The sequence below is a fragment of the Sycon ciliatum genome, chromosome 13, assembly GCF_964019385.1.
Source record: "Sycon ciliatum chromosome 13, ocSycCili1.1, whole genome shotgun sequence".
NCBI classification, from domain to species: domain Eukaryota; kingdom Metazoa; phylum Porifera; class Calcarea; order Leucosolenida; family Sycettidae; genus Sycon; species Sycon ciliatum.
The window spans coordinates 28,004,834-28,025,099 of NC_088655.1; the positions used below are offsets into that span (position 1 = coordinate 28,004,834).

General features: G+C 49.5%; 1 protein-coding gene across 1 annotated transcript; it reads left to right on the forward strand.

The window, feature by feature from the left end:
* Window positions 1-4,127: 4,127 nt before the first annotated feature.
* On the forward strand, window positions 4,128-6,218 carry LOC135829556 (beta-1,4-galactosyltransferase 2-like). Its single transcript, XM_065341952.1, has one exon. It carries the CDS (start codon window positions 4,224-4,226, stop codon window positions 5,520-5,522), a length of 1,299 nt encoding a protein of 432 aa, XP_065198024.1. The 5' UTR covers window positions 4,128-4,223; the 3' UTR covers window positions 5,523-6,218.
* Window positions 6,219-20,266: the final 14,048 nt, after the last annotated feature.

Here is a 20,266-nt window from a genome sequence, read left to right on the forward strand (position 1 = left end):
TTGCACACAGTACACCAGTGGTACAAGGCTGGTTCATTGCCCAGTGCAATCATCAGGCAGCACAGGCAAGCAGTCAGGCAGCATTACAACAAATCAGCTTTGCTTCACTCCTGTAGTGTCTACTACACTCTGCTTTCGCCGCATTCGACAACTCTCAGCACTCTAGATCTGTGTGCATTATGCTGCTACCTACTTGTATTATACTACTTCAGTATTAGAAATCCAACGAACGAAATCTCTCGTATCTGTGTGTCTCCACATGTTTCTCTGTCTGTCTGTCTCTCTATTCTATTAATCTCTCTATCTATCTGTCTGCCCCTCTCTCTGTGTCTCTGTTTCACCACTCAGCCCCACCATTGCATTATTATCGCTTTTTCATGATTTTTACAATTGTGTTAGAGCACACAGCACTCGATGCAACATTTACCAGTGACTAAATAACTCCGCGTCTCCGACCATAACTGCTGCGTTCCCGTGAGCCTGTTGGATTTCCGCCAGCCTGTTGAGATTATCTTCATCTCCTCACATGTGAGCCTGTGTGTTTCATCCGTATCGTGGCACAATTACACAGACACGATTTCCAACAAGGCCGGTTCCGTTGCTCGAAGGGTTGGCGGTAAGAATTGCTACGCCGTCTGTGGCTGCATGGGAACTTGGCGAGTCGTCGTTTTTCTCCATAAATCCTGATCGTCACGCGAACAACAGCCACTATTGCCTAAAAACTACGACACAACAGTATCAAGCTCGCCCCAGCAGAAGGACACGAATGACGAGCGCTAAGACGGAGAAAGAGAGACAGGGTTAGCGAGAGCTGACTAGTGCAGGTACGCTGTCATCTCCTGAGGTGGTGGACCAAGCAGCGAAGCAGCACTAGTCAGCTCTCGCTAACCCTGTCTCTCTTTCTCCGTCTTAGCGCTCGTCATTCGTGTCCTTCTGCTGGGGCGAGCTTGATACTGTTGTGTCGTAGTTTTTAGGCAATAGTGGCTGTTGTTCGCGTGACGATCAGGATTTATGGAGAAGGACGACGACTCGCCAAATTCCCATGCAGCCACAGACGGCGTAGCAATTCTTACCGCCAACCCTTCGAGCAACGGAACCGGCCTGTGTTGGAAATCGTGTCTGTGTAATTGTGCCACGATACGGATGAAACACACAGGCTCACATGTGACGAGATGAAGATAATCTCAACAGGCTGACGGAAATCCAACAGGCTCACTGGAACGCTGCAGTTATGGTCGGAGACGCGGAGTTATTTAATATAATATAATAATATTCGCGGGATCCGCGTCGGCATCGCTTGAATGTTCAGAAACACACAAACTAGCCTTCGCATCCGCAGGCCACCACTATGCCTATTAACCTTAGTGGCGAATGCAGACCTCACAAGTGAGTCAGGGGAGAGGAGGTTAGTCTCTCAACCAATCGGGCGTGTAACGGCCCATAACCCTGTAAACTGCATCCTTGTTATTCTCACTCCGAGCTGTGAGTACCCAGTTGACCGTGGGTGTCGGCGCAGTTCAGCACGCGTAAAAAGTCTTTTTACACGCTCCCTGCTACCAGCGCGGGTCTTGAACTCGGGACCTCATGATTCGCAGGCAGGCCTGCAAACCAATCGGCCATATGCGTTGGTTGGTCCGGAGTTATTTAGTCACTGGTAAATGTTGCATCGAGTGCTGTGTACTCTAACACAATTGTAAAAATCATGAAAAAGCGAAAATAAGGCAATAGTGGGGCTGAGTGGTGTTCTGTGGAGGAGACGTCGCTGTCTCAGTATTCAAAGCCGGACCCTGTATTTCAAGTCTGTGGTCATGCTCGATCATAAGTTCCTGTATGGCTCCAGTGCCTTCTCAGCATTGTTGGCGGATAAGCACCTGGATCGTGTCCAATTACTGCGGCTCTGGTGGCTTGAGGGATGTACGGGTGCTCGCCGTGCGCCCCTGCCGGCAATCTGCTAGTGAAGCTTGGTACCTACTGACAGTACTGTGTCAGGGAGATTTTCATCCAGAAGCTGATCTTCCTAGGCTGGAGCTGCTGCTACTCCTGTGCTAGCCCTCAACCACTGGCGCTCCTACTCGGCTCCAATGTGGGCCATTAACCACCCTGCCCGATTTCGCACTGTTGCTATTCCACACCGTCAGCATTTACCTCTGAAGTCAGACCTTGATCCCTCCCACCATATGCTATCTGTCTGTCTGCTTCTCTCTCACACACAGATGTGCGTGCATGGTACACACAAACGCACATGCACACACACACACACACACACACACACATGCACACACAGTGACGCAAACATAAAAATAAAAAAAATACACATAGCCAACTTCTCTGTGTTTGGTGATCATCATCTGTTTTCTGATGTGCAAGCTCACCTCTGATGCCGATTGCTTCCTCGCTTAGACCCGGTCTGCTATTAGACCAGTCTGCTCTCCCTTCACTCGCTTGTAAGTCCTACTTGGAGCAGTAAGGTTGTGTCACTGCTCCTACTAATGTCATTGTTGTGAAAGCGATATCATCGCCATTGGTGGTAATTTTCCACCATGCACGAATCATTGACAATCATCATCTAAGCGTCACGACCCAACCATCCTCGCAACTCCCCTCATTGTGACTAGTGCTGTACCGTTGAAACCTACTTTGCTTCAGTGTATATTCGCTCCAAAGCTCTTGTTTTGTTGCATAGTGATCTGACGCAGTGTGCTATAGCCTATCGGGTAATATGGATAAGATTAGTACAGTCGGCATCGCCTATCGAGTGACCAGGTACATGTATAAGGATACTAGTACAAGTACATGTATACCGGCTTAACGATATCGGAACACAAATAGCACTATGTGTGCAATATTCCTTTCTAAGCTCACGCTGTGCGGTGCAGATAGGTCATGTGTCGTTGCCAACTTGCCGCATGTGCATGTGCAGCAGGAAGGCACCATATGTCGATTACTACTTATACTGTACAGCATTGTGTGCTTACAATTACATGCATCTACGGCCTTGCGGATGCAATTGAGTCTCACATACATGTACATGAAATATTGCTTGTAGTGCGGCATCAGGTGTTAACATACAATTGCTGAATATTTTTCTCGCAATAATGGCCGTATTCACCACAAGTGTGTTTATGTCCAGAGCCAACTCAAGTCCTGTATTATTTATGACCGTGACAACAAGTATTCCGGGCTGAAATTCTTCTATGACAGGCATGAACACTTGCCTTACAATTGTTCGTGATTGTACGAAGTACATATTCGCTGTTGTATCAATTTTGCACCATTTACATTGTAGTGCCACTAGTGGTATCACCTGCATGCGTATTGAGTCAAACAAGGTTACCTCTGTATAAGTATGCTTATCGTGGCTATCAAGAGCTTCCATGCAAATTCCCAGCTGACGAATGGTGTCCAGCTTGTGTTCAGCTCAGCTGGCACTCACAACTCATAATAATTGCGTTCTAGACGCCAGATGAGATGTTTCAGTTACGATGTAGACAAAACGTCCGTGTTCAAGAAAGCCGTCGCTTCATCTTCTGTCCATCCTCAATAGCACGTTCAAGCAAATACGTCTGAAACACAGTAGCGACAATCCGACAGCGGCGACACGCCGTCTTCCCCGAATGAGCTTCTACCGTTCTAATTCAGATTCCCCCCAAAAATGTCAAAATAAATAATAGATTTCCACCAAGCTCGCTAGAATCTTGCGAAACGTCACCATGCACGCATTTCAAGGGTTCGAGGGTGCGTAGATTCTGCTCAGCGGCTCAAGAACATTCGCCAAGCGAAAAAAAGTCGATGAGAAAGATGTAATGGTGGACGAAATTACGAAAATCGGAAGAAGGTATTCGACCCAGTTCGACTATCCTGGACTGAATTGGCAACGTCCAACAAACGGATTCGTATTCTATGGGGTCTCATGAGCTAGTGTGCCAAAGGGCGTTTAGTTGGAGCTTCAGTGCATCACCTTCGCCGAAAGAGGCCCTTTCTGAGATTTGGCCGATGGACTACCATGCATGCAAACACACATTGTCCGATCGCTGTCCGGTACGCGGTGTGTACATGTATATCTACGCACATGTGCGCATGCGCACACAGTTTTCACAGGATGCTTGACTTGGCCTTGCATGGGCTGCTAGCTGTCATAGAGGCGGGCTTGTCCGCATGGTCCGTGTATCCTGTCTTCTCTTTGTGCCGGTTCGGACGCAGCGCTGTGACTGTCGACGGTCCAAATGCCGTCAAGCGAAAGTATATTGCCGTCATCTCCGGAGAAATCGTTCCCGTCAACGGTGAGCAATGACATCCACAGGGCCGGCGGTGCTGAGATACGCTCTACTGGCCCACCGTCAGCCCGTGGCTTTCTGACTCTGCTTCTGTGCGCCATCGCTGGCTTCTGCGCGGTTGATTTTTCATGCAGCATCTCGACGAGATGTCCGCAGATCGAGTTCTGGTTTCGCTCTGTCGTGCAGCCCAGCTACTTCCGCACTCCAGAGACGTCGGAAATTATTTTACAACCATTGACATGGCAGCAGCGCAATGCATCGACGGCATTCGTAGATTTGAAGCACACTCTCGCAGGAAGCTCGCACCATGGGATGACTGCAATTTCCAAGCGGAGTTCGACTAACACTAGCACTACCAATGACACTCAGGATGGTGGACAAGCCACCTCGGATGATGCCACTGTGGGGAATGGTGTGGCGGCGGCTGGTACTCCCACTGGAGATGCCAGTGAATGGACAAGAGTGGCTGTAATCGTGCCATATCGCAACAGAAGCAGACAGCTGCAGAAGTTCGCCTCGTCTTTGAGAGAATTTCTACGAGGGCAGCGCATCGTCTTTGAAGTGTTTATCGTGGAGCAGTCGTTCACAAGCCGCTTCAACCGTGGCGCGCTGTTCAACATCGGATTCGTGGAGATGAATCGCGGACGTCCAGCGGACAAGCAGTTCCAATGCATCGTGCTGCATGACGTGGACTTGATACCCGTGGCGAAGCGGAACACGTACGACTGCATGCAGACGCCCAATGTGTGGGCATGGCAACTGAGTAGCGCTATAGATGTGTACGACTGGGGACTACCGTTTGAGACGACCGCAGGCGGTGTAAACATGTTCATAAGCGAGCGATACGCACAGGTGAACGGTTTCAGCAACAGATACTTCGGGTGGGGAGCAGAAGATGATGACCTTCAGAAACGCATAAAAGTGCTTGGTGGTTATCGACGTCCCGACAAGAGCATCGGACGATACATTGCTCAGAAGTCAGGACACACTGTCGGGCGCAAGAATCCATTGCGTTTTCAGCTGCTACAGATTTCGGATAGGCTTGCGGCGCGACATGAGGGGCTCCCCACAGTGAAATACCGTCTGTTGCAGCGACAAACCGTTGAGCAGTTCACCCTGCTTCGCATAGACATTTGGCCACATGAGGACGGGGACGTACACAAGTTCAGTGATGCCGGCCTGAGCGAGATACAACTACGAATGAAGTACCACTTCGTTCCACCGCCTGAAATCAAGTATGAAAATTAGTACTTTGAAATAGCCACTAATGTGTATCCACACACAGACGCGGACGTAACCGTGCATACACAAACACACAAAATCGAGCACCCACACACACACACACTAGCCTTGACTAGGCTCCGGCGGATTATGCTCGCGAAATCATGGAATTATGCTTTCATGGATTCTCGCATTATGCTCGCAAAATCCTCATATTATGCTTTGGCACGCGGGGATACACATTCACTTTGGTGTACTTATGGAGCCTCAAAGTTTGGAAAATTGTGCGTTTTTCGTACATGTAATTGCAAGTGGCCATAAGTACAACAAAATACATGAGTATCCCCATACCAAGGTGTCCATGCATGCTAGAGATCAACAAAGAAAAGAGAAAACATTGCATCTTCTATTTACTACAAGTACAACTTCTTTTGTAAAAAGATTTTTCATTGCTAAATTTTGTTTGGGTTACCTTTAAAATTATCATGTTCAACTGACTGTCTTCGTAATCGTCATACTCGTCCAACCGATGTCAACCTAACCCTGCGAATAATCAGCTCATCTCTCTCGTAGCTCCACCTCTCCTTCCATCATGATCGAACATCAACAATACCTCACTTGATATTTTCTAATTATTAGAGCAATATCCATAGCCTGCACAGCCACAGCTGCTAAAATCCCGAGCCGGTCACGACTTCGTATCATGAATAATGTACTTCAAAGCACATGTACGCAGAGTCCGTTTGCGGACTACCCATCAGGCATCACTATCTCGTCCACCTCGGGATACCTCGTAAAACCCTGCTTTTCACTGAAAACACTATCTGCATGACCTCCAAACCCTTTACTAAACAGATCACTAGCGCTGCTCAAGTGCATTGTACACAATTCTGTAGCCTACATACTAGAACTGTGGTACAATCATGTAGTTATGCTCCTACCTCCGAAAGGATGCCAAATTATGCTCCAAATTTTCAACCACCCAATTATGCCAATAATTATGCCGGCATAATTCGCCGGTGCCTAACACACACACTCTATCTCTCTCTCTTTATCGACATGTATCTATCTATCTTTAGTACAATTGAACTCGTTGACTTTCCCGGGATTGCTCTGCATGCATGCCTGTTTTTAAATCTTTTTCTCATTTTACCCTCACCTTCTCACAACACTCTCCTAGTGGCCCTGGGCTACTGAAAGAGAATAAAATCGTCTCCGTTTTTTCGGATTTGGGGGCACTCTACTGAACAGACGGGAACCTTTCTGTTTTAGCTCAGGCTTCTAACCAAATGAGGGTAGGGGCGGCGCAGTGCCCTTCTAGTACTAGTGAGTGCGTTCGATTACGCACTTGAATCGATTCATGAATCCATTCGCATGCATTCAAGTCGTTAGATGTTCATGTCATTGTCATGAGCCCTGGAATCGGTTCGGAATCCGTGCACCCTATTCACATCATTCTGGTGATGTGAATAGCGCGATTCGATTCGCGGGCATAATCGAACGCACTCACTGTGATTGAGCGCCCTCTACTCATCGTCGATTTGTGTTGGGGTTTTTCTGCTTCTCCAGGCAATTCAACGAAACTGCAGTCAATAGTCACTTTAATCCAGAGGTGTCATAAAAGCACATTTGTCTGGATTGAAGTCGGGGGTTGACTTCCGTGCTTGCATTTTCCATGGCAAGACAATTTTTGGAAAATGGAAAAATCTACAGCCGTGGCCAAGAAAATCCGACACGGGAGTCAAAAGTACTGGTAACGGCACTTTTTCATTTCAATTACATGTACAGTCAACTTCGCTAATAACGACTGCGGATATAACGACAATTCGCGAATAACGACATAATTTTCATGCCCGGAGCAAAGTCCCATCCAACTGTGACACATATAATGAGACTTCGGACATAACGACACTTCGCGAATAACGACACTTTTCTGATGCCCCGCTGGGTGTCGTTATAAGCGAAGTTGACTGTACATGTACATCATGCACTTTCCAAACACCTATCTGAACTACTGAAGGCCGCAGGCCGCATGAGCCTTGGCGCTGCTTTCGTCACTTGGGTAGGTCTACGAGAAGTAGTAGTAGTAGTGGTTTTTATTATTCCCGTAGCTATGCAGAAGACGTTACTTCAGTAACGTCTGGCGCTAGCCAGGGTCCACACAGCTTTAATTTGGTGTTTGTGTGTTTGTGTCACGCCTGGCGCTATCCCGTATCTGTCCCGTACCATACCGTACCATCAAACACAACTGGCCACATACAGCTGGCCGCACTATTCAAATTTTTTTATCAGGAAAAGCCTCTTGTACGGGCAAGTAGGAAGATCATAACGTGAAACAACTTGGAAGAATGAGTATGAATGCGAAGTGTATGGGGGAATGCATGTAGGGCGATAGTGCCGGTTCGAATCCCATGTAATGCCTGAAAAAATAGGAAAATTGAAAAATTTATAACATCCTTAGGCGGTGTTTACATGAGGCGTTTCAACCCGGGTTGAGTTCGACCCGGGTCAGATTTCAACCCGCCATGTGCATAAAATGAATTGCGCGTTTACATGACGCATTGCGCTTGACCCGGGTTGAAATTTCGCCCCGGGTTGATTTCAACCCTCCCCAAGGGGAGGGTTGAAATCAACCCGGCTCAAGAAAATCGTACAAACGTACTTCTGTGCGTATCTCGCGCCAGGTTTGAACGGCACTGCACTGACGTCACTGCAGATGCAAATTTCGCGCGAACGGATTCACGTGACCATACAGGACTGTAGAAGTGGACTTTTGGCGGCATATCAGTATTTGACCCGGGTCAACTGTCTTCATGTAAACGCTCACCTCTTTTGTCTCTCGTACAACCCGGGCTGAACTCGACCCGGGTTGAAATTTCTCATGTAAACACAGCCTTATTTTTTTGTTTTTGTTTTTTTTTGTTTTTTTTGGTTTTGACGACGCCACAGAAGCTTCTGAGTAAAATCAGTGAGCATGTCATGAAAATAAATCCGAGAAGAAAGAACAAGGCCCAACCCTGCCCTGCCAGTTATTTGGACTTATGGGGGTCGCCATGGCAAATAATAAACATAAAACTGCACACGTTCGGGCTCTCCGCCTTCTCCGTGAAATTATAATACCGTAAAAGAAAACTAGAGGGGAAAAAAGAAGCAACAATGAGGAATAGGATCTGATTTAGGAACCACTTGCAGTCAGTTACACAGGGCAGCGGGCCTCGGCAACGGCCAAGGTAGCAGATGCATCCGCCACATCGCTGACGCGCATGGGGCGTCGCCGAGCACGACGCAAACAAACCATGCTGGAGCGAACCAGAGCAAAGCCAAGTCGGCAGCGAATCCACGCCATTACACGGTTGTACGGCTCCTTCGTCTTGTCGGACAGGAGCCCGGCAATCCGCTTATAGCAGGCTGTTGCCGACTTGCCCATGCCGCCTGTTGAGGAGAGAACGAGAGGTGAAAAAGTTGCATGTTCGATCTCTCGAACACGCTCCTCATAGCAGCGGCGTTTCTCCCGTTCGTGGCGCTGGTAGCAGGAGGGTACTGAGGTGGAGCGATTTGAAGCCGCGAAAGGGTTAAAAACCCGTACGTCGAAGAAAGTGCGGTCAAAACGCCCACCCCAGACACCACTCGCTGCTATATCCAGCCTAGCCTGGGGGTCCGTTATGGCAGAGCGGTAGCGGAATGCTTCCCCAGTTACCGGCTGCAGGTGTGGTTCAGTGGTGACGTTGTTGGCGACCCGTTTGAGGAGACCAGCCGTAACATCTCGTACCTCGTGCCTCAGTGAGGGAAACCCACCCAGAGAGCACGACAAGGCGTGGGCGACGGTGAACGATGCACCACACGGGCAGATCGATGGAAGGTGGGCTGGCGGCCAGCCATAGCGGAGCGCAAGGCCATCCCGGAACTCACCCTTCGAGAGGGCAAAGCCATGGGCCTTCAGGGGTCTACAGGTCAGCCAAGCCGACGCACCCTTCTCCGCCGCCAGACCGACACAGAGCTGGATATCAGTGTTCTGCGCCAGGATGAACTCTTTGGCTGCTTGGGCCGTTGAAGTGCGGGTACGACTTGCCACCTCCCTCTTAGTGGACCGTACCAGGTCCAGCACATGGCCAATCTGGGTGTCCTGGTCCAGAATCTTGCGGACGAGCGCCGAGGTTATCGCTGCCGATGCCCGGAACTGGTCGCCCAAGGTGGTGGGGTCGACTAAGCCGAGGCCTCCTTCACGGCATGGGAAAGCAAGGACCCTTCGCTCACGTGAGTTTACTGGCTTACCGCACAGGGCAGGAATAAGGACATTGGTGATGGTGTCTTCCAGAGGGCCAAGATTTTCAGCAGCACACTCCGTGACTCTGCACAGGAAGGACCAGCGATGCTTCAGGCCTTACGTGAATGCTGCATAGGCAGCCTGTGGCTGGGTTTCGGCAATCTTGGCCAAGGACACGATCTCGTCTTTCCACCCGTTTGCCTTCTGGGAAACATAGCTCTGGACGAACTCCGTCGATCCGAGTGCAGCACCTAGAAACCGGTGGCCGTCGGTGGTAATGTGCACACCAGTCCCTGCAAAGGCGTCCTCAGCTTCCGTCAGGTGACCGGCCTTGACAACCAGGACTGATTTCTCAGCATTTGCTGCGTACCCATATGCCGGTCCTTTCTGTCGCAGAATATCCCACCAAGCGCGTAGTCGTTGGACTCTGCCGCCCGCGGAGGAGTCGTCTGCAAACCACATCTGGATCGTTCCCTCAGCCGAGAGAGCACGAATGAGGGGTAGAATGCCCAGCGCATACATCGGCATCGCGATGGGATCGCCTTGGGTGGTGCCCTCTGCCGACATGATGACGCTGCCCCCAACAAACAGCTTTGCGGGTTGTTGGTAGCTGTTAATAACGACTGTCGCCAGGGATGGGCATAGGTGACGCATGTTGCGCAGGCACGCTTCCCTGTTCAGCGTGTTAAACGCATTCGTGGCATCTGCCATTAAGACCGCTTCGGTATCCTCCTGGTCGAACGCCTGCTGCATGGCATGTATCGCCGCCTCGATCCCGCAGTCCTGGCCTGCACAGAGTTGAAGGGTGCCAGCTGCCTCTTGAATATCCTGACCAATTACGTACAGGATGGCCTTGCCCACCACTCTCCGCATCACCTCGCCAATCCCAATGGGTCTAACCCCCGGGTTCTTGTTGAGGGGGATGAGTCGGCCAGGTACGCTTCCAGCGATCGGGGGTCGACAAATTCGGTCGCCACACGTCGAGCAGAGCTTGCCAGCGCATCGCATAGCGAGTCAGACGCATCGGAGAACATTGTGCACATCCACCTCCATGCCTCAGCGTCTACACCTGACGGGCCGGCTGCGCCATGTGTGTTGAGTACCGCCTTTCTCACCAAGTCACGATTGAGACCAGAGAACCTGACCGGATGAGGCTGAGGAGGGGGAACACCTTGTATCAGGGCCTCCGTGGCTAGGGGCGCAGGGTCAGGGTGTTTGTCTTGCAGGACCTCTTGCACTGACTTATCACCGATGCTGTCATCCAGCGCCAGGGCTCCAGCATTTCCGTTGGGGGCTAGCGATCGTAGGGCGTTGGATAGCTTCCCACTTGTCACCAGGTTTGCAAAGTGGCGTGCATCATCCTTCTCCTTGTTACCCCCGCGGTGGGGCCGGCTAGGTGCTGTGAGCTCCTCTTGAATCGTTCGGCATTCGTGCAGCAGGTCGTGTAGGTCCCCTCTGTGCCATGCTGCTAGGCGGCGTTGCAGGAAATCTGCGGATTTCTCTGCAGGACCTGGCGGCTTCTGCAGCATCAGCATTTGGAAGACCATGGCTACTTTCAGAGCTATGCCTTCATATGGCCCACTGGTTCCAAAGCACACAATGTAATTGGAGAGTTGGGATACAAAGAGCTTGCCAGTGGCTCCTCGGGGTACCTGCATTGCATTCGGTCTACAGTGTACCACTTCTTCGTACACGTCTTGCACAGCCTGCACAGAATCCAAGTTGGTACGCTCGCCCAGAAGGAATCCTGTAGTGGGGGCAGTAGGAAAATTCGGGAGATCCCGTGGGCCTTCCTCCAGCTCCTGATCTGAGTGTGTCGGGGTCTGTTGCAGCTGGCTCTGATCCAGATTGGCTACGAGGTCGACCTCTTCTGGGGTGGGCACAGGGCTTTCCTGGGACGCACTTGTGCGTGCTTGATGCTGGTCCAGTGTCCTCCACGCATACTGCTGGGAGTCCGACTGAGCGCCGGCAGGAGGCTCGTCCGCTCCGCCCTCCGTAACCACGGTGGTTGGTTGCAGCTGATCCAGTGCTCTCCAAGCAAACTGTTGGGAGTCTGAGGCGGCGCTAGCGGTCTGATCGCCAGTAAATCGAGTGGATTGATTGGCCTCATGGTCAGCCGCCACCTCACCTCTGCACGGTAGATCTACGGGTACGGGATCTCGACATTCTGCCAGCAGGGTGGCGGTGAGAGCTTTGGCTGCACTGGCATCCACGCTGGCATCATCGCATTGTACGGTTAGAACTGTTCCCGTAGCGTTGTCCTGCACCGTAGGTTGTCGATGGCCGTTGACAGCTTGCTCCGGCTGGGGAGGAGAAGGGATGGCGGAATTTTTACAACGATCCTTCTTTGACGGAAGGCAGCTCCAGCATTTCCGTGCCGCCTTGGTGCAGTCACACCTGACGCAGGTGCCGTTGCCGTTGCACCGGCAACACTGGCCACTCTGCATCAGGGTGAGTTGCGAACGGGGCGCCAGAAACCAGGTCCGAGTAAGAGCTCAAACTCCCATCCGGCATCCGTCAAATTTTTTTATATTTTTATTAGAGAGGTTAAGTTTCACGTAAAAGTCTTACTTCGCTCGTACCCAGCCCCAGGCAGCGTACACTACTTTTGTTCGTGCTCTCTCATGCCGCTGGACATTCTTGTGTCGTGTTCTGCCGGATGCGTCCAGTGGTCTTGATCAGTTGGAACACGCCATTGTTACCAAGCTGCTGCCAGCCCTGACTGGAGAAGAAGTCAGTCTGGAGCTGCGACGGCTGTTTGCCTTCCCTTGCCGGGATGGTGGCCTGGGCATCGTCAATCCAACATCTCTAACAACCCAATACGCCTCATGCCGCGCGATCACAGCGGCGCTCACCACCAACATCCTCGACCAAGACTTCAGTGTGACGGAAGCTCTTGCCAGCGTTGCCTCAGCCAAAGCGTCACAGCGTGCAGATCACCGCCAGAAAGCGAAGACCGACATCCGTGGCTTCGCTGCCGACGCATCGCCCACTTTGCAGCACACAATTCAGTTGGCAAGTGAGCCTGGCGCCTCCAGCTGGCTTACTTGTCGTCCGCTATCCCGTCATGGATTTGTGCTATCCAAAAGCGAGTTCCGCGATGGTTTGGCACTGCGCTATGGCTGGCGGCCTTCTCGCTTACCGTCAACCTGTGTCTGTGGAGCCAGCTTCACAGTAGCCCATGCCCTGACATGCAGCACCGGAGGTTTCCCGTCACTTCGACACAATGAGGTGCGGGACATCACTGCCTTGCTATTGAAACGTGTCGCCAATAGTGTCGCTATCGAGCCACACTTACAACCGCTCTCTGGTGAGCAGCTCCGCTACAAGACTGCCTCCACAGAAGACCAGGCTCGACTTGATGTTGCGGCGAGTGGTGTTTGGGGAGGTCGGTTTGAGAGAGTCTTTCTCGATATTCGGGTTTTCAACCCCTTTGCTCCCTCAAATCGATCCTCTTCCATCACCGCTTGCTACCAGCGTCATGAACGTGAAAAATGGAGGCGATACGAACAGCGCGTCAAGGAGGTCGAGCGTGGAACCTTCATCCCTGTGGTTTTCGCTGCAACTGGTGGTACTGGTCGAGCTGCTGCCGCTCTCCTCAAGAGAATAGCTGCAATGGTCTCCGACAAATCTGGTGAGCCATACTCTGCAGTGATGGCATGGATCCGCTGCAGGTTCAGCTTCGCCCTTCTCCGTGCAGGCGTGGCTTGCCTGCGTGGTGCACGACGGCTGTATTCGCACCCGGAGGTGGCTGAGTCATCCCCTCGACTCGCTGTCTTGGAAGCTGCCATACAGCACTAGACACTTGTTTATGCCTCGTCATCATTGCTTTTTCTCGTATGGTCCATGTATGTAACTACTGGTAGTTGTTTTATTGTATCACTGTGTTACTAAATTCTGCCCGTACAAGAGGCCGGTTTACCAAGTTAAAAAAAAACGTAAAAGTCTTACGTCCGTGAACTTTTACGTCAAAAAGTGAAAAAACTCACGTAAAATTTGACGTGTTTTACGTGAGTTGAATGTCCCGCACGTAAGTTCATGACGTGAGTTTTTGGAAGTTTCGCTTGGTTATCCCGACCGAATTTGTGTGAGTTTCCGGAATTTTATCGAGATTTATCAAGTTTGTTGGAAGATTTGATATACATGTATGTGCGAACTAAACCCGAATCCTGCCAGGCAAAATTTCACGTCACGTCGCACGTGTAACTTAAGGGGGCAGCCTACCCATAAATTTCATATGGCATTCAATTGACCGTAACTTTGGTGTTTCTCAGTGGATTTGAGTGAAATTTTGACCACACACTCCTGCCACTATGCTGGCCCTCAGGACATGATTTACAAGTTCTTGCGCCTCACTGACAGGCTTTCCAGGCCGGAAAAACTCAAATTTCCGGCATAGTGCCACGGTGTGCGAGCCACCCAGGAGCCAAACAAAATAATGCATTTACATTTTTTTCACATTTTCGTGCCCATTCTGTCCGTGCGCGGGACCCAAACCTAAAACAAGTCCAGAAGCAGCCATGGGTGGTGGGGTAGGGCCCCTCAACGTGGCCCTGGAATCTGTCACAACGGAACGAGTGGGCGTTCTCTCGCGGACTCCCACAGACCCAAGTCAATTTTTGAATTTTTTAGGTTTAGGGTGTGCTACGAGGTCGTACCTTTGATACAACATCCAGTGCTGGGACCTCCACAGCAAGCCATTTCCACAGCGCTGCACACCAAATCCAGGATGCCCTCAGAAACCGGCAAAGACTGCCACTCACGTTTCACTACTGCCTAGTATTGAATCCTACCTGACTTCTTGACACGACTCAAACTTGCCAAAGTCACTAAATCAACGTCAACTACAATAATCAAGCCACATATCTGCAACGTCACGAGGGTGCTGGCAAAAGTCCTGCTGCACGGCGGCGGGCTTCGCCCGCCGCCGTGCAGCCCAATACGTGGTTTTTTAACGTGATTTTTTGGACTTTTTTGGACTTGGGGCAAAATTCTGCACACTTTCGCGTGTTTCCATAATACGACAAGTTGCGCACGGTCTGCTCACATTCAAATACAGTGCTGCCAACAAATGACAGCATGCAACAAAAAAATCTTTCCTTGCAAGGGCACATTTTCGACCATAACTCTTGAACGGCTGGTCAGATAGGGACACAATTTTCAGAGAATTTGCAGGTATTCATGCTCTTTCAACTGACGTAGCACTCAATATGAATTTACAAATTCGATTTTTCAGCGAATTTTTGGGTAGTCTGCCACCTTAAGGGGGCAGCCTACCCATAAATTTCATATGGCATTCAATTGACCGTAACTTTGGTGTTTCTCAGTGGATTTGAGTGAAATTTTGACCACACACTCCTGCCACTATGCTGGCCCTCAGGACATGATTTACAAGTTCTTGCGCCTCACTGACAGGCTTTCCAGGCCGGAAAAACTCAAATTTCCGGCATAGTGCCACGGTGTGCGAGCCACCCAGGAGCCAAACAAATGCATTTACATTTTTTTCACATTTTCGTGCCCATTCTGTCCGTGCGCGGGACCCAAACCTAAAACAAGTCCAGAAGCAGCCATGGGTGGTGGGGTAGGGCCCCTCAACGTGGCCCTGGAATCTGTCACAACGGAACGAGTGGGCGTTCTCTCGCGGACTCCCACAGACCCAAGTCAATTTTTGAATTTTTAGGTTTAGGGTGTGCTACGAGGTCGTACCTTTGATACAACATCCAGTGCTGGGACCTCCACAGCAAGCCATTTCCACAGCGCTGCACACCAAATCCAGGATGCCCTCAGAAACCGGCAAAGACTGCCACTCACGTTTCACTACTGCCTAGTATTGAATCCTACCTGACTTCTTGACACGACTCAAACTTGCCAAAGTCACTAAATCAACGTCAACTACAATAATCAAGCCACATATCTGCAACGTCACGAGGGTGCTGGCAAAAGTCCTGCTGCACGGCGGCGGGCTTCGCCCGCCGCCGTGCAGCCCAATACGTGGTTTTTTAACGTGATTTTTTGGACTTTTTTGGACTTGGGGCAAAATTCTGCACACTTTCGCGTGTTTCCATAATACGACAAGTTGCGCACGGTCTGCTCACATTCAAATACAGTGCTGCCAACAAATGACAGCATGCAACAAAAAAATCTTTCCTTGCAAGGGCACATTTTCGACCATAACTCTTGAACGGCTGGTCAGATAGGGACACAATTTTCAGAGAATTTGCAGGTATTCATGCTCTTTCAACTGACGTAGCACTCAATATGAATTTACAAATTCGATTTTTCAGCGAATTTTTGGGTAGTCTGCCACCTTAAGGGGGCAGCCTACCCATAAATTTCATATGGCATTCAATTGACCGTAACTTTGGTGTTTCTCAGTGGATTTGAGTGAAATTTTGACCACACACTCCTGCCACTATGCTGGCCCTCAGGACATGATTTACAAGTTCTTGCGCCTCACTGACAGGCTTTCCAGGCCGGAAAAACTCAAATTTCCGGCATAGTGCCACGGTGTGCGAGCCACCCAGGAGCCAAACAAATGCATTTACATTTTTTTCACATTTTCGTGCCCATTCTGTCCGTGCGCGGGACCCAAACCTAAAACAAGTCCAGAAGCAGCCATGGGTGGTGGGGTAGGGCCCCTCAACGTGGCCCTGGAATCTGTCACAACGGAACGAGTGGGCGTTCTCTCGCGGACTCCCACAGACCCAAGTCAATTTTTGAATTTTTTAGGTTTAGGGTGTGCTACGAGGTCGTACCTTTGATACAACATCCAGTGCTGGGACCTCCACAGCAAGCCATTTCCACAGCGCTGCACACCAAATCCAGGATGCCCTCAGAAACCGGCAAAGACTGCCACTCACGTTTCACTACTGCCTAGTATTGAATCCTACCTGACTTCTTGACACGACTCAAACTTGCCAAAGTCACTAAATCAACGTCAACTACAATAATCAAGCCACATATCTGCAACGTCACGAGGGTGCTGGCAAAAGTCCTGCTGCACGGCGGCGGGCTTCGCCCGCCGCCGTGCAGCCCAATACGTGGTTTTTTAACGTGATTTTTTGGACTTTTTTGGACTTGGGGCAAAATTCTGCACACTTTCGCGTGTTTCCATAATACGACAAGTTGCGCACGGTCTGCTCACATTCAAATACAGTGCTGCCAACAAATGACAGCATGCAACAAAAAAATCTTTCCTTGCAAGGGCACATTTTCGACCATAACTCTTGAACGGCTGGTCAGATAGGGACACAATTTTCAGAGAATTTGCAGGTATTCATGCTCTTTCAACTGACGTAGCACTCAATATGAATTTACAAATTCGATTTTTCAGCGAATTTTTGGGTAGTCTGCCACCTTAAGGGGGCAGCCTACCCATAAATTTCATATGGCATTCAATTGACCGTAACTTTGGTGTTTCTCAGTGGATTTGAGTGAAATTTTGACCACACACTCCTGCCACTATGCTGGCCCTCAGGACATGATTTACAAGTTCTTGCGCCTCACTGACAGGCTTTCCAGGCCGGAAAAACTCAAATTTCCGGCATAGTGCCACGGTGTGCGAGCCACCCAGGAGCCAAACAAATGCATTTACATTTTTTTCACATTTTCGTGCCCATTCTGTCCGTGCGCGGGACCCAAACCTAAAACAAGTCCAGAAGCAGCCATGGGTGGTGGGGTAGGGCCCCTCAACGTGGCCCTGGAATCTGTCACAACGGAACGAGTGGGCGTTCTCTCGCGGACTCCCACAGACCCAAGTCAATTTTTGAATTTTTTAGGTTTAGGGTGTGCTACGAGGTCGTACCTTTGATACAACATCCAGTGCTGGGACCTCCACAGCAAGCCATTTCCACAGCGCTGCACACCAAATCCAGGATGCCCTCAGAAACCGGCAAAGACTGCCACTCACGTTTCACTACTGCCTAGTATTGAATCCTACCTGACTTCTTGACACGACTCAAACTTGCCAAAGTCACTAAATCAACGTCAACTACAATAATCAAGCCACATATCTGCAACGTCACGAGGGTGCTGGCAAAAGTCCTGCTGCACGGCGGCGGGCTTCGCCCGCCGCCGTGCAGCCCAATACGTGGTTTTTTAACGTGATTTTTTGGACTTTTTTGGACTTGGGGCAAAATTCTGCACACTTTCGCGTGTTTCCATAATACGACAAGTTGCGCACGGTCTGCTCACATTCAAATACAGTGCTGCCAACAAATGACAGCATGCAACAAAAAAATCTTTCCTTGCAAGGGCACATTTTCGACCATAACTCTTGAACGGCTGGTCAGATAGGGACACAATTTTCAGAGAATTTGCAGGTATTCATGCTCTTTCAACTGACGTAGCACTCAATATGAATTTACAAATTCGATTTTTCAGCGAATTTTTGGGTAGTCTGCCACCTTAACCTCTAAAAATTACACGTAACGTGAGATTTGCACCGCGTTTTGAAAAAGGGCAAAAAACGTGTAACTTAACCTCTCTATTCTTTCTTTGCCGTCATCAAGGCGGTAGATGGTGTCGTATTACCCTCGACCGCACCTGTCCCGTACCTGTCCCGTACCGTACCGTACAATCAAAGACGGCTGGCCACAATGCATATTCAAATCCGTAAAGTACCGTTGATCCGCCCCCTCTCTAATTCCCGCCCCCTGTCGATTTTCTCCTTGTGAAGTGACTTCGGCGTATACAACGAAATACGATGTTGAACCGACGCATGCACTGCTGTACACAATACTTGCCAATCCAGGATGAAAATGTGCACAATCCAGCACATTGAGTCTGATCCTCTACGTTGTTGTACACCGTACTGCACTTGACAGCCTTGATCTAATTCCCGCCCCCTGCCGAAAACCCAGCTGGGAAGCGACATAGCGTGGGGGCGGATCAACGGTACTTTACGGTACATCTTTCAAATACAGGATCATAACGTGCAGCAACTTCTGTATTGTATTTATTTAAAGGATTCTCCAAAAGCAAATGGATGCTTATCACGGAAGTCTCCCACATAAATATCGCAAGAAAAATGGGGAAATGGGGGAGAGGAGAGTGGAAGATGAAGCATGGGAAGAAGGGAAACAAGTACCTAAATATCGAGGTATAAAAGCAGGAAAGAAATCGACGAGGGAAGAAATCACCTCTGCAGATAATAGCGGGACATTTAGATGAAAAAAACCCAGCAAGGATTAATTTCAAGGAAAAAAAATTTCTCAAACGGAAAAGTTCGGAATTCCAGTCAGAGAATATCTATGCTGTGAGTAATGAGCCTTTAGAGCAATGCGAACTTGACAGAGGACTGAACGCAGCGGATGTGTTCTGGAACTTGGAAGAATTGGTAACATCCCTATGCTTTTTTTGTCTAGGTCATCAAGGTGAAAAAGCATAGCGTAGGGCCCTGAGCTTCCAAGCTCTCTCGTTCCCGTAGCTATGCAGAAGGGTAACGTCTGGCGCTAGCCAGGGTCCACACAGCTTTAATTTGGTGTTTGTGTGTTTGTTTGTGTCACGCCTGGCTATCCGTATCTGACGGCAAAAAAGCATAGGATGTTATAAATTTTTCAATTCTCCTTTTTTTTCAGGCATATCCTGGGATTCGAACCCGCACTATCGCCCTACATGCATTCCCCCATACACTTCGCATTCATACCCATTCTTCCAAGTTGCTTTACGTTATTATCTTGCGTTTGAAAGCCCTATTTGAATATTGCGGGTAGCTGTATGTGGCCAGCTGTGTTTGATGGTACGGTACGGTACGGGAGACGGTGTCGTATTACCCTCGATCGTACCTGTCCCGTACCTATCCCCTACCGTACCGTGCCATCAAAGACGGCTGGCCACAATGCATATTCAAATAGGGCTTTCAAATGCAAGATCACAATGTGAAACAACTCGGAAGAATTAGTATGTATGCGAAGTGTATCTGGGGATGCATGCAGGGCGCGCGATAGTGCGGGTTCGAATTAGGCCTTGACAGATTATGCTAATATTTTCGTGAAATTATGCTTTTCGCATTGCTGAAAAAATTGCAGAATTATGCTATTTTTATGCTAGAAGTTATCATATTATGCGGCATTATGCTCACATATGCTGCTAATGTATAAGATGGTTCTGTGCAAAATAACAGGTGAATTTTTTTGTAGAGGGCGTTGTACTGTAGTAGCAAAAGTTCAACGGGGTCAACGCACCGTCCGATCTAGCTATGACGTCACCCTGGTCACTGATTGTAGTGGACTGGACATGTTATCAAGGGAGTCGTAAACCTACGCCTTCCTGGTGTGTCTACTTGTAAGTCTTGTACTTGTAGAACATGTACACCTGTATGGAATTATTTGATGCGAACAGGCGGATTAGTCCAATTCTATGCGATTCGTATGCAATTTGCCTCGAATAATGCGATTATTCGATTTTGGTAGGAATTATGCGAAAAATTATGCTAGCATAATCTGTCAAGGCCTAGTTCGAATCCCAGGTTATGTCTTGAAAAAAAAGGAATTTTTTAAAGAATTTA